Genomic DNA, 14,255 nt, shown 5'->3' with positions numbered 1-14,255 from the left:
GAAACACAAGAAATGTGATTTTCACTTAAGGAAAGTTAACAGATATAATGCTGATCCAGTGAGTAGTTTACCAGACGTTTACCTAAATATGATTGCTAATTGCAAAACAAATAGTTTATATCTCAGCAAAATATTATGTACTAAGAAAGATAAGAGGCAAAACATCCAGCTATAAAATAATGAGGGCAGAATATTCAAGCTGCTAATTTTCATTAAGTAATTAAACTCTCATCCCAAACAGCATTCAGATCAACCTTATACTCAACCAATGCTTATTTTATCTATACAAATTTATCTGCAAGGAATATATATAAAAATTCCTTGGAATATATTTCCTTTCTAAGGAAACCAAGTGTGTTTCTGGACGGCACAAACTCCAAAAAGACTGCCTGCAGTACAAAATGAAAATCACTACACAGCTGTGCATTTCAGGCAATGATATCCTATAATTCAATCACCATATGTTACCCATGCCTAAAATGTAATTTAATCAAATATTCCTCAGGAAATAAAACAGGACGTATAATGTGCAAATTTTAATGAAGTATGATATAATATGCCTGTGGAGATAGATATAGATATATATAACCTTGTCAAAATGAGTAATATTTGCATTGAAATTAATTTCTGAAGCTTTTAAAATTGTCAGACTATAACCTAAGCAAGTACAGCTTCCTCAGCTCAGGTAGGCTTTGATGAGACCAGCAGCATAAAAAGCACCTTCAGGCTTTAAGGGCATACAAGCAGAGGTTAGAGGACAGAAGAAAACAGGATATACAACATCGCTCTAGCTATTGCCCTCCTCCTTTCCACAGTCAAATTCAGTAGGGAAGGACTTTCTTCCCTTCCCATTTTCATGCTACAAGGCTGGCAACACGTACTGTGTCTGAGTTCTGATTCTGTCCTGAGAACTAATGGGCTTGGGTAGTGGATGTCAACAGAGCAGAGAGCAGAACACTGCAGAATTATATCTCTGCACTCAGGAGGAAGCAGAGAGCTGGCAGCTACTTCACTTTTGTGTGCATGTAAAATCATAACTGTGAGCCTCAGATTTCAGCCTTCTCCTACCCATCCCTAAACCTAGCTGCTGGATCTCTGGGGTGATAATCTGGGAGACACTGGCTGCCAAATTAGAAGCAGGGGAAGTATTCTCATACAACAAACAGCTTTATTTACTTATTATACTCAAGGATGTGTTTCTGTCAGCTTAAGAGTTCAAGATACAGCAGCTGCAGAATTCTGTTCACTGGGTAAATTTCTATAATCCAGTCTTTGCTGGCTACTGGTCTTGGTGACAGCAATGTGTGGGGAATGGGTCCCAACTTCCCGTAATTTTCTCCCTCCTACTTCTAGAGGACAAAAGGCATATGGACTGGAATTAAGCCTTTGATCAGGGCAGAAGGGCATAAGCAAGCAGATAGAATAAGGCCTCCACAGCCAGCCTCAGGCTGAGTGTGTTCTGAGGGAGTCCAAGATCAGCATGGCAACAAGCCAGCAGGATAAAACAGGGAAAATAACCAGATTTAGATAACAAAGTTATAGCCTTAACGTTGAGCTGTGATGGTGATGTCCATTAATTGGTTTCCTTTTCTGAACCAAACCCATTCATAAACCTTGGTTTTCACACTTGCCAAGCATGAATTTCTCATTATGGAAGTCTGTGGAAGTACCCAACACTGTCCTGTGTGTCACCAACACTCGAGCTTCTGCTTTCTCAGTTCCTTGGAAGGCACTTGGTCTTCCTTGATGATTGCATTGAGGTATATGAACAGAAACAGGTGCTCACATGCATACCTGTTTGTGCAGCCAGCCTCTTACGATCACAGGAACATTGGGATTCCTCCTGATGGCTTGTTCCCTCTTTCCAAAGCTATGAACTTTGTTTCCAGTCTTCACAGCCTGTAAAGAAGTATAATGTAGCATGGCTTTTATATTTACTGAGATCCATTTCATATTACAAATAGTCTCACTGCAATAACTTATACTTCATTACACAGCAACAAAGTATTCATGGCATTTTCAAGGGCAAGTAAACAGGCAATGATATTTACAGCAGAGCAAAGTCAATCTTCCACTTTCATCAGGATGGTTTGCCAGCTTGTGCTGAACAGCAGCAGCATTGGTGTGTCAAGTCAGAAAGGCGAAACTGTGGAAATTTTAGTGTGCCTGGGAAGAATTTTTGAGAGCTGCATGCAAGCCTCCCTGCACAATACTGCACGAGTTTCTTACACACACAGGACTTTGAGCAGATAAATTCTACTCTTGCTCTTCTTTGTTTGCACTTTGGAGGTCCTTTTTGTTGGGGATTTTTTGGTGGATTTTAATTTCTCTTTCCTGTTTCAATTCAAACAACATTGATAGCTTAATAAAATGCTTGGACTTTGGCCCTGCAAATGAGAGGAGAAGACAGTGACACTGCCAGGGAAGAGACCTAGATGGCAGTCAGTAGAAATCACAAGGACTAGGTAATGATTTGTGTCTTACTGAAACCTGTTTTGATTCACATGGGCTAAACTATTTCAAAAACAAGCAAGGCCCACCCACCTGTGAAAAAGCAAGAATCACTGGATGAGTAATTTGCCTGTTCTTTTCCAACCTCAGCCCAGTTTGCTCCACCAATTGCTTTAGGACAAACAACCCTTAGAGTTGCTCCCAACTTCTCCAAGAAAAGAGCTGTCCAGATTCTTTCCTACAGTGTCTCCCTTTTTGATCTCTGAGCTTGTCAGGGTACAGATGCTCTGTGAGCTGCAGACAAACAGCAGCTCTAGAAACAAATATATTTATCACACACATGGGACAACATCAGAAAAATATCTTGGCATACTGCTCCTGCCAGTCAGGCAACATCTGGACTGAAAGACAGTATATATGAGTAAATAATTCTAGCAATGTATGATAACTTAAAATGGATTCTGTTGATTTTGAGGCCAAACTTTACCAATCTGCATTAAATTTCCTGTCTTAAAGAAGGGTTAATATTATAGCTATAATCAGTACCAAAAAAATGCACTTCTTGTTTGGTGCTACAGCATATAAAACAGCGAAGTAGATTTAACACCTGTAAGGAGCTGTCAAAGGGCAGGTTTTCCTAGGGAGTTTCCCTGAGCTCTGTTCCCCAGGGAGCAGCATGTTGTGTTCAGCTCTGCCAAGGAGTCAGGTGAGTTGCATGTCCACAGTCACTTCAGTGAAACCCCCTGACTCTCAAGCGACAGGAAGAATGCCAAGGATGGGCTCTATCCCCAGGAGTGCCACTGCCCCAGACAGCTCTGCGAGAGCCCGCACAAGACCCACCAGCGTCCCAGGGCAGCACAGGTGGTCACCTGAGCAGAGAGCTGTCCAGGACTGGCATAAACCCAGCAGAGCAGGCTGTAGAACAGGTTTCTGAGGAGGTGCCCCTGCCACCCAGCTGGCAAAAACCAGTTCTCAGCAAAGTCAGGTGAGGATGCTATCAGCGAGATCTCCCAGCCCAAGTCTCTGCCAGACCCGTGCTAAGGCACTCAGCTAACAGGCTGCAGAGCACTGACTTTGGGCAAGCACAGCCATAGATGGGCTTTTTTTTTTTTTTAAGAAAAACAAGAAGTAAACAATTCAGCTGAGTATTGAAAAATTGTTGCCAAATGTTAAGATGCAACAGCTACATTAAAGAGAACGATGAAAAATAATGAAGTCCAAATTAGTTAAAGCTCTGAAAGCCAAAAAATTTATTTGTACTTTGTTTTTACTTTATTTGAACTGATGCCTTGAGAGGCCTCGTAGAAACAGAGACTAGACAGGAGTAAGGGAATAAAGGTAGGTATTTATTTGAAAGGCCTTCAAAGGTACCCCCTAGAGAGCCAGAGGCTATTGCCAAGACGGACCCTAAGATGGACGACAGGTCACAAGTTCTTCACACTTTTATAGGTTTGGTTTATTTGCATATCCAATTAAAGCTTCAGTTAATGATGTAATTTCCCCAAGCTTACCCCCCCTTAGAGGCCTTTTGGTTTATACTTTTGGGCCTAGGACGGTCTGGGTGTCCTTGGACAGCAAGCCTGGAGAGGTTTTGTTATGTCTACCTAGCACAAGAGAGCAGAAGTTAACAGGCCACAAGAAACTTCAGAGTTACACACTAAGCAGCACAGAATTCGAAAAATATAAAAGTTAAAACCTAGGGCATCAATACTTTGCAGCTGAAGAGAAATAAATTTAGAAAATGTACAGAATTTAGTTTCCTCATCTTTCTCTCATGTAGATCTTTGGAAGGGTGGATTATACTGAGTATAGCTGATCTAGCCTTAGAGCAGCATCTAAATTTGATTTTTTTAAATCAGATCATTTAACCAAGCACTTTCTCTGATCTTAATTTTTAAAAAATGCAGACCACAATGTAAAAAAAATGATCCTTGGACTTGGTCACCCAAGACCAAACAATTTCTATAGCATAGGAGCAGGAAAAGCTTTTCTGCTAAGGCTGTGTATTCTGTATCAATCCAGTACCCATAATGGAAACAAAATTATCATTTTATGGCACTTTATGTAATTGAAATTCTCATAACCTTCAGTATTGATCATCTCATTCTGCTCTGGAATAAAAACAAAGCATAACAGATACTGCATTACACAGTTTGCTTCCACTGGCTAGCCTAAAAAGTTGGTTTAAAATAAAAGATATATTTTTAAACTATTTCTCTGTACTGCAGTAGTCTTTTCCTAACTTAAAGTTTTCTGATATCATTGTCAGGGGTTGAAAAAGGCAGATCAGGACAGCTGTGTCACTGAAGACACAAAAGTCACTTTTGACTTCAGTACAATTGTTATGTTGATTTGCTCATGAACGATCCCTAAGTTTTTGCAACAAAACCCAAAAATGTCAAGAGCCAAAATTTCAAATCCTTTTCCATCACTGCCTCATCTTCTTTCTTACAGTACCTTGTAGCTGAGGAGGAAAGTTGCTAAGTTAATGATGTAATTTTTTTTCTCTCTTTTAAACACGACAAAGTATAGACAGACTTTTATTTGGAACAGCTCTAAATAGTAAACAGGAAGATTGTATTTTTGTCAAAATATGCAAATATATATGCATAATAAAACATGGAACTTGCAACCTAGAGAATTAAAAAAAAAAATCAACCCACAAAAAGCCACCTGTTTAAGTTATAAACTCTTTAGCTCAAAAAATCTCAGTGTTTCACTTAGAAACGAACTTAAGAATCCTCTCAGTATCTCTAAGAAAATGATACAACATCCTTATGTTTCAGATAGAAAAAACTGAAGCTCTCCAAAAATCCTGCTCTTAATTCTGAGCATTCACATACAGTGGCCATGAATTAGACCCTGTGTTCCACTCCAGCTCCAGACAGTCCCAGAGTTGGCACATCACATACCTGTCACCACTGCTTGTTTCAACTGCCAGACCCATTCTTTACTTGTATTCCTCGCCAGTGTATCTTGAAATACCAGCAACTACCCAGTGTCATCAACAATTCAATTACTTCTGTTATGCAGAACCCATCCAAAACATGCTCTCAAAATACAGATAGTAAATACATTCCCCTACTACCCTTTTGGTTTTGACTTGGCCAAAGTCCTGTGTGGCACAGTAACATTTACAAACTTCCATTCACACCATTGGATATTTTAACAGACTAAATTCCGAATGTACCTTACTGTTGAATGGAACCAGCTCCTTATTCCTCCATATCCTTAATTATTAATCAATATAAATGGCTTTTAATATAATCAATCATGTAATTGAATTGGCTACGAACAGAGAATAATTGCAGTTTATCAAAAAGCCCTTTTGCTTTTTATTTCCTCAACCCCATACCCCTCAAATGTCAAAGAGTAGGATAGACTGCATTGGTCTAAAGTCTTGAGATGACTTACTCGGACAGCTCCTGCATCAAAATACTGGGCCCTACTTCAATGTGCACAGCTCCATATAAAAAACCAGTTTGAATTTGGCCAGGATTCCAACACTGTGCATACACCATTCTGTGATGGCATTTGCAGGACAAAATAATGGACGCGTTTCATTAAAAAAATTATAATTAGCCATGGCTAAGAGACCTTTACAATGAACTTGTCTCTGGCTTCACGACTGCGCTTCATGTCTGCATCAGGGAACTTGTTACAGTGGGGATTCTGTAACATGAGGTATCAAACAACGAGGCCCGTGGAAAAGAAATATATATGGACCAATTCTTGATAGATGTTTCAGAGATGCTTATTTCTCCAGCCCCATGGCCGGGGCTCTGCCGAGGAACTGTTACAATCCAGGACCCGAGGGTCCTTGCCCGTGCTGGGGAACACAAAACAACCAATGGGGAATAAGGCTGACCAGGGGCCAGGGAAACCCCGTGTCTCCTCCCCAGGGCCCCTCTCCCAGGACCACATGGCAGGGGGAAAGGGACCCCAGCATTTCACCCATTTATTTTTAACAAAAAGAGATTTAAAACTTTACATTGAAAACAACTGGAAAACATAACAAGAACAGTTTTAAAACAAAACAAGCCACCCTCCTGAGTCTTTAAATGTCCAAACAGATTCTCTGGAACATCTTAAGGCTGACAGAAGGGAGACATGACTCTCTGAGCATGCTTTGTGGGGAAACTGAGGCAGGAGAGGGTTTAATTTCTTCCCTCCCCTTTTCATCCCCCCCTCGGCATTGGAGAGAAGTTGTAGGGAAAGGGAATTGTATAGGGAAACGATGGGGTGAAAAACGGATTAGGAATAAACTGGGGGTAATAGGATATAGGGTAAAAGGGAAAGGTGGGATTAGGAAAGGGAGACTGTAGGGGGGGTTTACAAGGGAGATATTGTCTAACATGACTACGATTTTTTGCATATATACTGCCTTTTACAGGAACACCATCAGGCCCAGTGACCTGCGATGCTTGTAACCCTTTTCTACCTTGTATAATTTTGAATTCCACCACCTCTCCATCTCCCAAGCTTGGGATGCATTTTTCAGGGTTATTCTTTTTAACAGCAGTTCTATGAACGAATGTGTCTTCTTGGTTGTCACATCTTGTTATAAAACTATAATTTTGTTTAACATTATACCATTTTACTATTCCTAAAACCTTAGCTACGGTGATTTTCTCCTTTTTCCGAGTGGCTGCTGTTTTCTATCTTGCTGTGTTTTTGCTTTCTCTTTCACTCGCTCCCATGTTGGTATTGTCGGGGCTGCTCGTGCCTGCGCGCTCTTCCCAGGGTCGCATTCGGGGCCACGCGGGCCAGGCCGGGCCGCTCAGCTCCCTGCGCTCCGCCGCTTCTGCTCTCAGCTGCGCTGCCGCCCCTCTCGGCCGGGCGTTCCCGGGGCTCGCTCCACCACGCGCTGCGCGGGGCCGTGCGGGCACCACCGGGTCCCGCCGCTCCTCGCTCCGCCGCCGACACTGCGGCTCGCGTGGCTCCGCCCGCACGCGGGAACTGCCTCGCTGCTGCTCGCAGAGCGCTCGGTCCATGTGGTCTGGGTCGCACGGTCCCTGCGCCAGGCTTCCCTTCGCCAAGACACAACTGACATTGCTCAACAGTCTCAGTAATTAAATAATATTCACGAAAATATTCTTCCATCGGCATATATTTTGACTCAGAAATTAACCATGTCCAAACAGTGTTCCAAAAGTCTTTGGTAAGAATTAAATCCCAAGAAACATAGAAGAAGTTCTTAAACAACCATGCCAGGAAGTGTTTCAGTTCCTTTTGAGCTTGCATTAAGTTAAAATTTACAAATCGTTGTTCAAGAATCTTTTCAAATTTAAGATAAATGTCCATATGCGGCTCAGAGAGCCAAGAGTCTTCCCACGGTTCCTCCACAGTTTAGATATGGAATAGCAAAACAAAAACAAGAAGAGAAATCCAGAATTTCTAGGGCTTACTCACACATCAGTCGCTTAGGGATCAGGGATCGTTCTGCCAACATTCTCCACCATTTGTTACAGTGGGGATTCTGTAACACGATGTATCAAACAACGAGGCCCGTGTTGATATATGGGCCAATTCTTGCCAGATGTTTCAGAGATGTTTATTTCTCCAGCCGCATGGCCAGGATCTGCTGAGGAACTGATCACAGTCACGGGACCCGAGGGTCCTTGCCCACGCAGGGGAACACAAAACAACCAATGGGGAATGAGGCTGACCAGGGGCAGGGAAACCCCGTGTCTGTCCCCAGGGCCCCATGGCAGGGGGTAAGGGACCCCAACAGGAACTCACTCTTTGAAAGAATGATTATGGAATTCATGGAAGAAAACATTTAGAAATAGGTGAAATTATCTTAAAATTACTCTCAAGCTGCCAAAAGTCAATCTCAATCTCAAAGTGGAGGGCACAGTTTCTTTATTTTACAGCCTTTGTTCTCATTGCTAGTTCACTTGAATTAATTTTTGTGTTAGGCTGTGAAGGAATTGAACTCTACAGAACAAGAAAAGTGATTTAAGCCTGTTAACACATGCAGTGATCAACCAAAGCATAGGTAAGAAAGATGCTGGTTCATTTTAATTAAAACTCCAGTATTTATTAAGGACCCACAGTAAGATGAATCTTATAAAAACAAACTGGGTAGAGAAGCAAAGTACTGGCAAACCCTCTGTGAGAGCTCTATTCTAAATCTAAAGTTGTGATGTGTTAAAAAATGCCACACCTGGCAACCTGCCAGGAGCATGAGTGACCACCCTTATACTGGACTGCAAACAGAATAAAAGACCAGACCAACCAAAGTTGTGGGAGGTGATTCTGGATATTCTCTAAGCTGTGATGAAAAAAGCATGACCCTCCCCTTTAGCTGCATGGTTGTGACGTGCCCAGTGAATTAGCCTGCAGCATTTGGGTGGCCTCGGGGTGAGCGGAACCCAGTCCCCATTTCTGATCTCTGATTAGATCAGACAAAGGGAAGCACCAGGAGCAAGTGATCCTGGCTAAGTTAAAGCCAACTGTGTCACTGGATAATTCCCCAGCTCAAAGCATTGTATCAGGTCTCCAGTAAGTTTGCTGGTTTTAAGAGGGGAAAAAATGAACCTTCTGCCCCTAATGCAGGCTTCAAAAAATCAGAGTAAAGAGGATAAATACAGTAAAAACAAATGCCGACATATTTTGCTAAGTTCAACTCTTCAAATATCAAAAAAGTATTTCAACTAATTCAGGTAACCTACCAAACTTATTGTTTTCAGTGATGACTCCATCTAGAACTATAAAGATATTCTTGAGATTTGACACATGACAATCTTTGTGTTGGTCCAATAACTCATACACTTAGGATTTAAAAAAAACAATTTTTGAAAGATTGGGTTTTAGCTTCTCAATAAATTGTTTGTGTCTTCCCCAATATTTAACCAGGCACATCAAAACATTAGCAAAATATTTTAAGTATCCCAACTAAACAAAGTATCTTTGCAATCAATTTGGCAAAGTCCTTTCTTCAACTCAGTTACATAAGAGGCTGCCCACTTTTGCTTTAAAAAAAAAAAACCAACAGAGAAGTTTAAGAACTGCAGTCAAAGTTAAGAAATTTATCTTATCTCTGCTAATTCTTTCAATATTGCCCTATTCCTTTTTATCCACCCACTACCATTCTCACTGTTCTGTAATGTAGTGTAAGGTCAAAGAAGCATTAAAATAGATGGTGACACTTCAAGTACAGCACTTTATTATATTTTGTTCAATAATGGACACAGGCCCTTTGTCAATGACAAGGAATGGACTTTTCTATTATTAAACACTATGTGTGTGAACTTGGTGCCTGCACTGTTTGTGCACTCCAGTGATGGCAGAAAAGGATTTAATTGTTACTAAGAGGAGCAACAGCAGCAAGATTTCATGAAAAGATAAGAACTGCAAATTGTAATTCCTAGTAGTCTGCAGCATTTCTTGCCATATACACCGGACCACCAAAACACTTGCTGAAATACTAACATTACATATATTTACTTCCATTTCTAAGACTCTCAAACTTTCCATGTCACAAAAATCTCTATGTTACAAGTTACCATTCAATGCTATCATGTGGTATACAGTGCTTCTAAAAGAGCTGTAACACTGCTGTTACAGCTGTCTGTTGTTAAAAGATTTGTGTCTGAGTAGAAGATATTACCTCCTTTCTGAGGCCTTACTAGACTTCTAGGCTAAATCCACAGCTCTACTGAAATCAGCATTAAAAGAGTACTCAATTAAAAAACAAGTGAAGTTCTGATCAACAAGCTGAAAAAATAGCTTTTTTTTTTTTTACCTTAGAGCCAGGTTTTGTATCGACAGCAGATGTAGTTACTGCAGTGGACGTTTCACTGACCATGCTTGAAGGCCTTTGATTTATTTGTTGCTTGGACATAGATGAATTCTGTCTAGAAAACAAACAAAACCAGATAATCTAAAGCACATTGTTTCAAACACTCAGCTTGGCCTTTTTATATGTAAAATTCACAGTGTGTAAATGAATGAGAAGTTAGTCAAATATTTCCCATGCATCTGCAAGTTCCTTTACACCACTCCTGCTATTTTGATTTCAGGTCTTTCTCAAGCAGTGACATCTGATGATTGGTATTTGTCTATTCATAAGGAGGGAGAAACCTGCCAAATTGTCTGCAAAGCCAACAGAGAATCAAGATATAACAATGAGTGTGGTAAGAGAGAAGGTAAGGCTTATGCAGTGAAACCAAATTGTGCCCAATTTAGAGGCTTGGCCACAAACCTGTGAAAGAGCCTGTACTGGGGAGAAAAGGACAGGAATCAGCACTTGGCAATAACAGGCTTCTTATTTAAAATCAAACTGAGTCTAGACTGCTGTTAGATCTTTCACTAACTTAATGCTCTATCTTTGAATCTGCCCAAAATATGATTCATAGCACAATATGAATTATTAAAATACCTTTTGAGCGAAATGGTGCAATTCAAGGCAGATAATTGTTAGAAATGTGTAATTTCTGAGTCATCCTAAGACTCCAGAAATCCTGGTAACTAGCTCAGATACCCATTTAAAGCATAAGTGAGGTCAATCCTACCAGAAGAACCTGTTCAACAAGTCAGAATTCAGTACAGCCATCCAGACGAAGAATTGAGAGTATAAATGGAAGAGCAAAATAAAATCTCTGTGAAGAGAAGCTTCAGCAGCCGATCTTGACACCAACATTGAATGAAATTAAAACCACAGGTGGCATTTTCAAAAATCATTAACAACATAATTTAGCAAATAACAAGTAGCAATACAGTCACATCAGAAGAGAAAACAAAACAAACAATTAACAACCCATGATTTTCCTTTTCCCATCAGTAAGTCACCAAAGCCATTTATTAGAAAAACCAAAAAACGCAGCATACAAGCTATACCAAACATGGTTGCTGCTACCACTGAAATCCAGATCTGAACACAAGAGAGAACAAAACAATTCTGAGCAGTTACCACAAGAACAGAGAAGAGTCTGTGATTGCAGTAGCTCAACACAAGGTTTAACAGAGCACAAAGTATTTGCTATCACTGCTCTTCCTCAGTTACAACCCGAACAATTACCTGTCCAAAAGCTTGTCTAGGTGGTTTGGTGTCAGGGAAAGCACATTTTCCCATTTGTGACCAGAGTTTCAATGAAGCTTGCAAGTAACACAACTTAGGTCCCATTTTATTTATACCTTGCGTATCTGGCATAAATCCCTTCTTTCTAGATTTTATATATAACCTCAAGTCCAAGATATAAGAACAAGCTACAGCAAGTCCCTAAAATTCCTGGCCATCCTTTAAAGCAAGAGAGTTTAATCATGTCAGTTTGAGTCAATTTGCCTCACCTCTTATGGACCAGGTACCCTACTTCAGCATTTAATCACCTTTTAATCCAGTCTCTGCAAAACACAGATTAAGAAACTTCGCATATATGACACTGCCTGACTAAGCTATTTCTGTTGACAAAAATTAAAAATACAATTTAAGTTTTGACAAATTGGAATTAATTTTTCCAATTAAAAATTAATAAGAAGGAGGAATAGCCACAGAGGAACGGTTTTACTTTAAAATTTCTGCTCTGATATAACAGATTTTCACTATTCCTCAAGATACTGTTTCACAGCAGGTTAAACATAAAGCACTTTAAAAAAAACCCAGAAGAATTACAGAGGAAGATAAGCTATATGGTTTAACGTGACCATCATCATCATCATGAAATCATAATAAAATACAGAACAATAAACAAGTAATTTCTAAGCATTTATTATGTGATCATACAGTGATTTCTCTTCCACTTGCTACTGAAAGTCATCACTGCCAAGAAACCAGGCTTTCCATTCCTCGTACTATCAAATTAATGACAAACTTCAAATTCGCAAGCAGAAAAATGCTTTTGTAAAAACGTGAGGTTGTTGCCATGGAAGAATTCAAATAGCAAGCAAAAGAGAGATTAAACCCATTAAAAGAGAAAATACATTCTCTTATTCTCCTAAAAAAGTCTTCGGCAGCAAGCACTGGTGATGCAAACTTGCTGTACCTGACATTTAGCAGAAAACACCAAACAATATGGCAAATTTATTTCAGTATTTGTATATAATATTTCAAGGATACAATAGATTTTTTGCATGAAATCAGAACATAAAACTCAGATATTCAAGTCTCTTAACAGCTAACCAACATTCTCAGTGCTTTTAAAAGCAACTAAAAATAGGCAGAATATGCAGAATTACCTGAAACATCCTTGCATGTTAATGGAATTAACACTGTCCTAATTATTTACAGATTCAACTTTAAAAATAAGTGACTACAGCATTGACTTTGTGCATTCAGAAACATCGGTTCAAAGTCACAATTACTAAAAATGTTTGATAATATCTGTTATCCAAGACACCCCATTCTGCCTTCATAGTGATTGTGTTTTTCTATTTTCAAGCTGGTTTTCTTACTGCCTCCCCCAAGAGTGTGCGTACACACACAGAATTGCAGTGTGTCCATTTGGGGCTCCAGTACTGTGTAAATTTTTTTAAGTACTTGAAAATAACACTCTATATAATATCTCCTGTCAAGCAACTCCCTGCTCTACTTAAACAGTGCTAGTATGTCTCCAGAAACCACATTTACCAGCTGAAGAAACGACATAGCCAACATCTGGGTTATTAAAAAAGCCCCAACACTGAACAAGAACAATAAAAAAAAAAAGACTGCACCAGTAGCCCATATTGAAAATGCAATACTCACGAGAGATCATAACGATCAGTCGACTTAGAAGATCCACAGCCATACCACCAACTTAAAAAGTTTATTTGTTGGAATCAGATATGATCCAATAACATTGTGTCAATGTAGTTTTAATGCTAATAAATTTCCTAATCAGCTAGATTTAAAAAAAAAAAAAAACTGTCCTAGTGTTTCTATACATGTAAACAAGCTAGATATTTATTTTCGGGTTGTTTGGGTCTCCTCTTTCCTCTCCACCTGATATTTTTGCTGCTATAGTAACCAAATGAAATAGATAAAATAAGATGGCTCTCTCCCCAGAGGTGATACACCGGCTTTACCAGGCACACAAAAACAGGCAAGAAAGAGGACAGCACTCATTGGATTAAGCACACTGTATTTTTTCCCCCATGTGTCTACATTTACATTCAAGTCTTACCTTTTTAAAGTACTCTCTTCTCATTCGCAAACACACTGCTATGACAAATATCATACAGCTCCTAATACACAACTACTAGTGTTTAGCATTAGTTATATGGCTGCACGTGCCTGATTCTTCCTTTCTGTCCCCAATAAAGAACTGTTATTTAAACAAAGATATGAGAAAAGAAATCTAAACATTATATACAGCTATTATAAGTAATTCTATCATAGATTCTTTTCAGAGAAATGCATGTGTAACAATGTAGTTAACTAAAAGCCTAACATCTGTCCGGCAGACTTATCAGTAATTCCCATTTTTCCACTGGTTTTTTAAGAAAGATCCCTTCATGGCCTAAAGGGTTCACTAAAAACAGGAAAGCAAAGCAGAGAAATCAAGAGGCAGTTGAAATGGAGGGGCTTCCCATAGAGCAAGATGCTCAGATTATTTCAATGTGATCCTAAAAACTGTGACGTGAACAAGTTGATAGAGAATAAAAATTGTTCTAGACAAACTACTGAAATGCTGGCAGAAAAAGATAGAAAAATAATCTTTAGATACAAGCAACCATGTGATAAGATGCCAAACTGAATTCACTGCCAACAGCAGAAAAGTAATTCAGAGGAGGAAGAAATAAAAAACATCTCTGCAGTTTTTATCACTCCAAACAACACTGTCAAGTAAAGGTTATTTTTAAATATCAGCTCAATGAGTAGC

At 39.5% G+C, this 14,255-nt stretch overlaps 1 protein-coding gene across 8 annotated transcripts in view; it reads right to left on the bottom strand.

Moving 5' to 3' along the window:
* The window catches only part of PLEKHA7 (pleckstrin homology domain containing A7), a 152,712-nt gene that overhangs the window by 47,137 nt on the left and 91,320 nt on the right, over nucleotides 1–14,255 (bottom strand). For all 8 annotated transcript variants that reach the window (XM_032111696.1, XM_032111699.1, XM_032111697.1 and 5 more), the window contains 2 exons: nucleotides 10,202–10,313; nucleotides 1,795–1,899 (listed from right to left, as the gene is read on the bottom strand). In XM_032111696.1, coding sequence (XP_031967587.1) covers nucleotides 1,795–1,899; nucleotides 10,202–10,313 — 217 coding nt within the window. The remainder of the gene's footprint in view (nucleotides 1–1,794; nucleotides 1,900–10,201; nucleotides 10,314–14,255) is intronic.

The sequence above is a fragment of the Corvus moneduloides genome, chromosome 6, assembly GCF_009650955.1.
Source record: "Corvus moneduloides isolate bCorMon1 chromosome 6, bCorMon1.pri, whole genome shotgun sequence".
Taxonomy (NCBI): domain Eukaryota; kingdom Metazoa; phylum Chordata; class Aves; order Passeriformes; family Corvidae; genus Corvus; species Corvus moneduloides.
The sequence above is the reverse complement of the archived record's forward strand: the minus strand, read 5'-3'. Positions and strand labels throughout refer to the sequence as shown.